This window comes from Bos indicus, chromosome 10 (genome assembly GCF_029378745.1).
Source record: "Bos indicus isolate NIAB-ARS_2022 breed Sahiwal x Tharparkar chromosome 10, NIAB-ARS_B.indTharparkar_mat_pri_1.0, whole genome shotgun sequence".
Lineage (NCBI taxonomy): Eukaryota > Metazoa > Chordata > Mammalia > Artiodactyla > Bovidae > Bos > Bos indicus.
The window spans coordinates 26,549,398-26,558,963 of NC_091769.1; the positions used below are offsets into that span (position 1 = coordinate 26,549,398).

The window sequence follows — 9,566 nt, forward strand, 5'->3', positions numbered from 1 at the left end:
TACACAACACCTTCTAAATCTAAAAGGCTAGAGGGACTTCCCTGGTGGTCCAGTGGTTAAGACTCCACACTTCCACTGCAGGAGGCATAGATTCCACCCCTGGTTAGGGAACTAAGATCCTGCATGCTGCACAGTGGCCACACACACACACACAAAGTCTAGATTCCCTTTAAAAACTCTAGAAATGCCCTTAAATATTCCAAGTCTCTCTGGGACATATTTTTCAGATGGCACTATTCTAGTTCCTGACCTACCACACTGCAGATCTGGGTTATGAAAGCCCAGCACCAAAATGCAGCCCTCCTCTAACCTCCAAATGCCCATCTGCTACGTCTCCATGTCTTCTGTTCTAGTCACACCTGTTGTGACAATGACCCATGAACATGCCTAGTGCTTTTCATTACTCTGTACTTTGGCTCACCCTCATGTGAAATCCTTTTCCTCCCTTTCAACCTTGAAGACTAAGCTCAAAGTTAAACAACCTTTCTCTAAGTAACCAATCCTCACAATCCAGTGTATAAAATCAGTTTGTCCGTTAGGCTCCCATAACATGTGACTTGTACCTATTTTATACCACCTTATATGGACAGGTAATAGCTTTGCAAATGTGTATTTCTACTGGCAGGAAGTGAAGAGGAACTAAAGAGCCTCTTGATGAGGGTGAAAGAGGAGAATGAAGAAGCTGGCTTCAAACTCAACATTAAAAAAACCAAGATCATGGCATCCAGTCCTATCACTTCAAGGGAAATAGAAGGAGGGAAGATGGAAGCAGTGACAGATTTTACTTTCTTGGGCTCCAAAATCACTGCAGACAGTGACTGCAGTCATGAAATTAAAAGACACTTGTTCACTAGAAGGAAAGCTATGACAAACCTAGACAGTGTATTAAAAAGCAGAGACATCACTTTGCAAACAAAAGTTCATCCAGTCAAAGCTACGGTTTTCCCAGTAGTCACATAAGGATGTGAGAGTTGGATCATAAGGAAGACTGAGCACCAAAGAATTGATGCTTTTCAATTGTGTTGCTGAAGAAGACTCTTGAGAGTCCCTTGGACTGCAAGATCAAACCAGTCAATCCCAAAGGAAATCAGTCCTGAATATTCATTGGAAGGACTGATACTGAAGCAGAAGCTCCAATATTTTGGCCACCTGATGTGAAAAGCAGATTCACTGGAAAAAACTCTGATGCTGGGAAAGATGGAAGGCAAAAGAAGGGGGCAGCAGTGAAGGAGTTGGTTGGATGGCATCACGGACTCAACAGACATGAGTTTGAGCAAACTCCAGGAGACAGGGAAGCCTGGTGTGTTGCAGTCCATGGGGTTCCAGAGTCAGACACCACATGGAGACTGAACAAAATTTCTGTAGGGCACTGTAAGGCCCTTGAGAGGAAAAAACCATTTTTATATTCTGAACTTAACATTCTCTTAGTTAACGGTGTTAAACAAATATTCAATAACTTGATGAAAAGAAGAATGGATGAAACGAAGAGTAGTCATACTGCCCCTCCGGGATGCTTTTGTGTTCGGTTCAGCTAAGTAGGTCAGTTACCAAACAAAGGATTATTTATAAGAGTTCTGGAAAGCTTTCCTGCCAAAATTTCTCTTCTATATTATACTATTTCTAATTGAAATGTTACCACTATTGGAGGCTGACCCAGCTCTACCCTCTCTTAAAAGGCAAACATGCCAGCCAGCTGAAGGCAAGCTAATAAGCACACAGAGTTCAGTGAGCCAATGAGTCATGCCTGGGCTTACGTCACAGGGAGGTTCTGATCAAGTAGAGTGAAAAGGCTAACGCCCAGGAAGAAAGCAATAGGAGGAAAAGGGCTGCTCCAAGAGAAGAGGCCAGGGTATGAGTCAGCCTCACAAGGACTGGCAGCACACTCATCAGCAGTGGCGTGGTGGGCAGCAAAGGGTATTTGCCATTGCACTGTGAGAATGGAGTGAAGGAGTGTATGGCTGCTGTGGATTATGGCAGGTGTTCGGTGAGGGAACTGAAGGAAATCAATAGGAAATACAACTAGGGCATAACAAGGAAGTGGCAACTATGGAACACAAGCTGAGGTCAGTGAACTAATTCAGATATTCATGAGTAGACAGAACCTACCAGAAAGCAAAGGGGCAGAGGAAGACTGATCCAAGGGAAGTAGCCATTATGTGCCCGAAGTTAGCCTTTCCTTATCTTCTAGCACTTCCTCTCACTTTCACCTCTTTGCCTTTGCTTCATCCTACCCTGAATTCACATACCACCTCATCTCAGTTCTTCGCTGTCTGAGAAGCACAGAGTCGAACAAAATGTGGTCTTATGATTGGTTTCTTGTCACTCTCGGTCCATATGCCAACCTTATCCCAAATCACATAAAAATGAAGAAATTATTTCATCTTTGTCTTTATTCAAAATACAATAGCATAAAAATCCAAAAGCAATAGGCTCTTCCCTGTATGGTCGCCAATGCTCTGAGGAGGCAGAACTGAGCTCTAAGGAATGTGAAAGGACCATCTTAAGCCAGTAATAGTTCCTGTGCTGAGTTTGAGGGCCCCAAACTAAATCCTTGGATGTGTGCTAGGGTTGGGGCTCCAGTTCTTGAAGAGGAATAGGAGTGGAAATCATTTTGAGATGACAAAATGACCAGAAGAGGGCTCAGCACCAGTAAGGTCTGGTGGAAGAAGCAGGGAAGGTGACCCTCCTTTCTGCCGCCACCTAAGGCAAAGGCACGTGACTCCACCAAGGGCTGAAATAGGCAGCAGCTCCCCAGATCCCATAATGGAGAGGCCAACCCACTCCGGGGCTGGTTAACCGGTGTGCCCTGACACTGGAATGCTAGGCATAAGAAGGGAGACAAACCGCTCTAATTTCTGTGCAGCTTGCTTCCCAGCCTCTAGTACTTCCTCATGATTGGCCTTCCCCTGGCTTTCATAATCCATGATGACCATGTTTGTGATGAGTGAGAAGCCAAAGACTCGAAGTCCACAGTGTCTTGCGACTATAACTTCTGGTACTGTGCTCATGCCTGACGTGAAGAAAGAGGGAAACCAACTGTCAGAATCCCCAAATGACCCTTAGCCTCACCTCCATTCATCACCTCGTTGACAATTCGACACTAAGAAAACATCCAACCAAGCAGCTAAACTAGTGTCAAGCTTAGGTTGTTCTGTGTTACCTAAAAGAGTTGGGCTTCAAGGGGCTTTACACACTTCTTATAATATCACCGTTGCAATACTTTATTTCTATCTCTGCTTGTGATCATTTTAAAGTCAGTTCTAATGTTGCAATTCTATTTTCCAGCCAGAGGTATAGAAGGTGCCTATAATATTTGTTAAAACAATCAAAAACAGTTATCACACAGTGGAAAGTTCTCACATTAGCATTACACTGGTTAAAGTCCTTGGTGCTGGGTGATGGGTTGAGGCTACAGTGCAAACCTCCCAGTCACCTTTAAAGTCAGTAAATTCAACCTTCCCTTAAAGCAGACCCCTCCCTCAGTGTATCATCTAAATCTACAATCTTTTACTCTTTTCCAACCTATTTTACCAGGATCCTCTCTGCAAGCCTCCCAGTCAAGGGAGTTCCCTGGCAATCCAGTGTTTAAGACTCTGTGCTTTCAATGCAGGGACTGCAGATTCAATCCCTGATTGGGGAACTAAGATCCCACATGCCCTGCAGGGCAGCCAAAAAGAAGACAAAATAAAAAAAGTCTCCCAAAATTATGAAGCCACCAGCCAAGTTCCCCTTCTCACCAACAGCATCCGCCCCTAGATTCCGCAGCAGGCGACACTCTGCCACAGTCTCAAAATTGGGACCCCCCAACATCACGTAGGTGCCTTCCTGTAACTCTCTTTGCTCCCCCATTTGTTTCCAGGTACTGTGAGCTTTCTGCCTCATATCCCGGTCGTAGGCATCAGACATGGCAGGGAAACGAACTCCAAACCTAGAGCACAGGTTGGATTATGTCAGATTAATGGAAGTCAGGGAGCTCTCCCAAGCTGACCCATCTAAACAAAAAGAAGCAGGATAGATACCTTTCCTCATTGGGCCCTCTGAGAGGGTTCTCACCACTGAAACCAGGTAGGTTGATGTGATCACGGATCAGCATGATATCGCCAACCTCAAAGTTGGGGTTCAGCCCTCCAGCTGCGTTGGTGACCACTAGGGTCTCCACACCCAGAAGCCGGAAAACCCTTATTGGGAATGTCACCTTAGAAGTGAAAGATAAAACATCAGAGAGTTTTCTTTAAAATTTTACCAATACACCCATGCAGATAAACATGACATACCTCATGAAAGAAGAGAAAGGAGAGAACCAAAAATCTACCTTGCCTGATCAGCTAGGTAGTAAAATAGGAGAGAGAGCTCTATCTCCCTTCTTTCAGACCCAGTCAAGCTTGTGCCCCTGTTTTACCTTCCAGAACGGGTAGCCTTCATACATGTGGAACCTGCCCTGCATCATCACACAGGCTCTGCCATTCAAGATCCCAAACACCAGTCGACCAGCATGACCTGGCACTGCATACAGAAAAGACAAGGAAATGCATGGAATGATGCTTTCATACAACACATATCCCCTGAGCACCTACACTGGCCTGACTCACTGTGTTCAACATGTGAGGGTATTATTAACCAATAGAAAACATCATCCTCTCCACTCTCAGAAACTTTAAGTCCGGTGGGGGTGTGCTCAGTTGCTTCAGTCGTGTCCAGCTCTTTGTGACCCTATGGACTATAGCCTGCCAGGCTCCTCTGTCCATGGGACTCTCTGGGCAAGAGTAATACTGGAGTCGGTTGCCATTCCCTCCTCCAGGGGATCTTCCCGACTTAGAGACTAAACCAGGGTCTCCTGTACTGCAGGTGGATTCTTTACTACTGAGCCACCAGGGAAGCCACTGGGGGGGGAGACAGAAATTAATCATAAACTTAGATACAAGTACACTCTGAGATTAGAGCGATGGGGCTAAAGATGTTTAATGCGAATATACACCAGTTACTTTTTAAAGACCTTTAAAAGAATGAGAAAGACATAAGACAAGAAAATAAAAGAAATAAGTGGGTAATAGAATAGTGGGTAAAAATAGAGTAAGTGGGTAACAATGAATGCAGTGAGTTTTGTAATCATAGACCTCTTTTCCAAAACTTTCAAAACTCTCAAAATGCATATTCTTATGAACATAACTAAGCTATATGCTTCCTCACTCGTGAAAGGCAGCTCATGGTATAGCCTAGCTTCCTATAAAGGCTATGAACAAGGAAAGGGGCTGACATTGGACCCATACAAATCTTTTTTGTGACTCACAAAATAGTCCTGTGGGAATACACGTCCTGTATGTGACAGGTAGGGGCGTGGGACTGCAAAGATAACTCCTCACACAGACATAGTAACAATTATTACTATTTCTCTATTCTAACATTTCTGAAGGGAATGAATGGTCTGGGAGAAGAACCAAAACAAAGAGGGAGAGCTCAGAGGGTACTCAGAGATTGAGGAGCATATGAAAAAGTTACCTGTAATAGAGCAGAGGTGATACAGTTAGGAAAACCCAAATAGTATATAAAAAATAAGTTGACAAAGTTTAAAATTAATAATAAACCAACAGAAGTTAGTCCTGAGAAATTAATAATTAAACCAAATAAACTACCCTTGTCCTTGACCAAGTAAACTTGGCCGTTTCTCACCTGACCCTCCTCTAAGCCTCACACTTGGCATGAGAAACTTCCTCAATCAGGGATGGAACCCAGTCCTTGCAGTATAGAATCACTGCCCTCCCATCACAATCCCATCAGTATCCCTCAGTCTCATCCCCCCTTCCCTTTGCCAGTACCTGTACTTTCTGGAAAGTTTGGTATTTCACTGTAGTCAAAGGTCTGGGCTTGAGTCAATTTGTTAACCAGACCTCCTAACCCAGAACCACAGATCACTGCCACTTGAGGTCGCTGTTCGGTATGAGACAAAAGCCATTTTGCAGTCTCTTGATAATCTTCATATGTATATCTAGCAGGAAAAAATGGAAAACCAAGGTGAGATTCACTCCCAACCCAACGGTATCATAAAATAATAACCTTCAGTGTAGAAAGGCTGGCAGGGGTACCAAGATGACAGGGGATACAGAAGTTGGCCAAGGAGCTAGACCAAGCTACTGCACAAAGAAGCAAATCCAGGCCACAAATCTGGTTGTCAAGAACTGGGGGAGAACTGACTGTGTAAGTTTCTCAGCAGCAGCTTGTGAACACTACAGACTCTGGAGCCTACCTCTACAGATTCAGCATTCTGGGGAGAGGCCCCAGAATCTCTTACAAAAGTGCCTCAGGCAATTTTCATCCGAAAACAGGTTTCATAATTCTGGCCTAAGGGAAGCAGAACTCTTATCTGGATTCTAGTCCAGATAAGATTTTGTCTTTTTAAGCAAGTTAACTTGTGCTTCAAATTCTTTCCTCTAGGGTAAAGCAAGGGAATGTGATTGGCCTCACCTATTGTATAGGCTCTGTTTGAAAATGAATTAAAAACTTGCTAACAAGCTCCAAAGATCTTTGAGTCCATAAAATCATGGTACAGGTCCACAGAACTTGAACCTTTTTTTTTTCCCTTTTTTTTACAACTCTTCCCCCTGCCTGTATTTTTCCTCCCTGCCTTCTCCCATCTTTCCTTCTCTTCATCAAGATCCAAGGTCCTTTGCCTTTCAGAGACCTAAAGACATAACCAGACACCCCCAAGAATCAACTGGGAATTTTTCTCACAATTCTAGTCCAATTCTCTCATACCTATCTGGAAAAAAACAAGAAGGGAGGTGGGGAGACTAGGTGTGACAGAGCTGAACACAACTAACTAACCAAACCTCCAGAGGAAACCTTTTTTTTCTTTCAAAAGTACTGCCTTGGAAACTCAATGACTCACACTGGGCTACCCTCAGGCAAGTAGCTGGGCAAGGGACGGGGTAGAGGCAATAGAATTGGGGTCAAAGGATGATGGAGATGAGAAAAGCAGTGAGATGGTAGATATTAATCAAATATCACCCCCAAAAGGTGCAAAGGAAAGGAAAATAGTAGTGAAGCCTGGCTCATCAAGCACGTCGAAGCCACAGCTTACAGGACTTCCTCATTAGCCATCAATATTCCAAAAATGCCCCGAATCCCTGGGCACCCTGAAGCCACCGTGATCCCTAACGCTGGGTAGGGATTTCAAGGACAAAAGCAGAAATAAAGGTTTTCAAAGGCAAGGGCGCGAGGGAGTGCGGGGTGGGATGTGTGGGTGGGGGAGGGGTGGCAGGGAATGGGAAGGATCTGTCAAGAGTAAGAATTTCATTTTCTTGGAGAGGCCATCTGCAACTTAATTGGACCTCCAACTAGGAGGGAAGAGAAGTGTTCGCGAGGGACGAGGTGTACTCTCTCCTCGGAAGGAGGAACTCTAGATACGGGCGCCAAAAGTACCTCGCGGCTTTCCCTACACTGTCGAATCGGAATCAGTGACGAGCATATGGGTTAAGAAGACCTCTTCCCCGACATGTGGGTGGAGAAGCATGCTCTCTCTATACTCGCTTCAGTAAGTGCGTGGCCCAGCGCACGCACACACAAACACCGGGTCCTTTAGGGAGTAGTCCACGATTTACTAACCAGTCCCCTTCCTGCTCTGATGGCGCCACCCTGCTCGATTCCCGCCGGCGCCCCTGCCAGGGCGGGGCCGCACCACCCCTCTGCTGCTTTGCCCCTGATACCATGCTCCTAGCCAGGACTCTCTGCATCTCCGGGGCACTCGTTCCCTCTCTTGGCAATCTCGAGACCCAGAGTGCTATGTTTTCAGGGCTCGAAGATAGCCATTTCCTCTCCCCAGGGTCCTCCTGGATCCCCTGGGCCTGGTCCCCGCCTTACCCATTCGCCATGGTCCCGAAGACGCCCTCTCGATGAGTTGGCCCTTCTCGGTTTATATCTGCTCCGCTGAGCTGAGCTGGCTCCAGTAACAGAGTGTTACCCACCCAGCGACTGTTTGCACCGCGCTGGCTCATTATATCCCCAGCGCCAGAGTCCCCAGCCAATGGCAAGCGAGTACTCAGCCATTGGCTGCGTCTCCATGGTGACCCGCCCAGACTCAAGAGCCCCGGGCAAGCCTCTAAATCTAATGGAAGTTCTTTCCAGCCACAGTCCAGCTGCACTTTAGCTTAGGCGGAGTGGGAGCGGAGACTGGACGGAGGGAGGTGGGAGCGTCCAGTGTTGTGCCTCTGCACCCAGTCCTTACAGCACGTCGGGTTTCCAGCTTGGAAGCCTGTGCGGGAACAGGGCTAGAAGTCCGGAAGAAGAACCTCTAACCATCTGTCTGCACCCCCATTCCTGACCGTGTCTACAGCAAATCATGAGAGATTTGAAAAGAGAAAATTTTAAACCTTAGATCCTGCAAACTCGAAATAAAATTAAGTAGCCTCTGTCTGAGTTCCTTCCTGAACAAAGGAAAAAGGGTGATTCTACTTCCCTGGTGACTCAGATGGTAAAGAATCCGCCTGCAGTGCGAGAGACCTGGGTGCTGCTCCCTGAGTGGGAAGAGCCCCTGGAGAAGGGAACAGCTAGCTACCCATTCCAGTATTCTGGTCTGGAGAATTCCATGGACAGTATAGTCCATGCACTGGAGAAGAGAATGGCAAACCACTTCAGCATTCTTCACTTGAGGACCCCGTGAACATGTGACACTGAAAGATGAACTCCCCAGCTAGGTAGGTGTCCTATATATTGGGCATCTATCCTATATATTGGGTATAGTCCATGAGGTCACAAAGAGTAGAACATGACTGAGCAAATTTCACTAGCAATTAGGCTGATCTGGAGATTATAGGATTTGGAAAAACATATAGCCCTACCTTAGAGACCATAGGCTGCCTCAGGCCAAATTACAAGGAGGGAGCACAGCCCCACCCATCAGCAGAAAATTGGATTCAAGATTTATTGAGCATGGCCCTGCCCTTCAGAGTAAGACTCAGTTTTCCCCAGAGCCAGTCCCTCCCATCAGGAAGCTTGCACAAGCCTTTTATCCTCATCCATCAGAGGGCAGTCAGAATGAAAACCACAATCCCAGAAAACTAACCAAGATGATCACATGGATCACATGTTACAGCCTTCTGTAACTCAGTGAAACTATAAGCCAGGCAGGGTAGGGCCACCCAACACAGATGAGTCATGGTGGAACGTTTTGACAAAATGTGGTCCATTGGAGAAGGGAATGGCAAAGCACTTCAGCGTTCTTGCCTTGCAAACCCCATGAATAGTATGAAAAGACAAAAAGATAAGACACTGAAAGCTGAAGCCTCCAGATTGGTAGATGGTAGATACGCTGCTGGAGAAGAGAAGAGAAATAGCTCCAGAAAGAATGAAGAGGCTGAGCCAAAGCAGAACCTGGAATGTTGGGTCCATGAATCAAGGTAAATTGGAAGTGGTCGAATAGGAGATGGCAAGAGTGAACATTAATCTTTTAGGAATCAGTGAACTAAAATGAACGGGAATGGACGAATTTAATTCGGAAGACCAACTACTGTGGGCAAGATTCTCTTAGAAGAACTGAAGTAGCCCTCATAGTCAACAAAAGAGTGTGAAATGCA

General features: G+C 45.8%; 1 protein-coding gene across 1 annotated transcript; it reads right to left on the reverse strand.

Annotated features, from left to right (window-relative positions):
* Positions 1 to 2,372: 2,372 nt before the first annotated feature.
* Positions 2,373 to 8,013, reverse strand: LOC109564875 (purine nucleoside phosphorylase). The gene is made up of 6 exons (XM_019968442.2): positions 7,855 to 8,013; positions 5,814 to 5,983; positions 4,400 to 4,503; positions 4,020 to 4,195; positions 3,738 to 3,928; positions 2,373 to 3,010 (listed from the first exon to the last, which is right to left on the reverse strand). Exons 1-6 carry the CDS (start codon positions 7,986 to 7,988, stop codon positions 2,793 to 2,795), a joined length of 993 nt encoding a protein of 330 aa, XP_019824001.2. The 5' UTR covers positions 7,989 to 8,013; the 3' UTR covers positions 2,373 to 2,792.
* Positions 8,014 to 9,566: the final 1,553 nt, after the last annotated feature.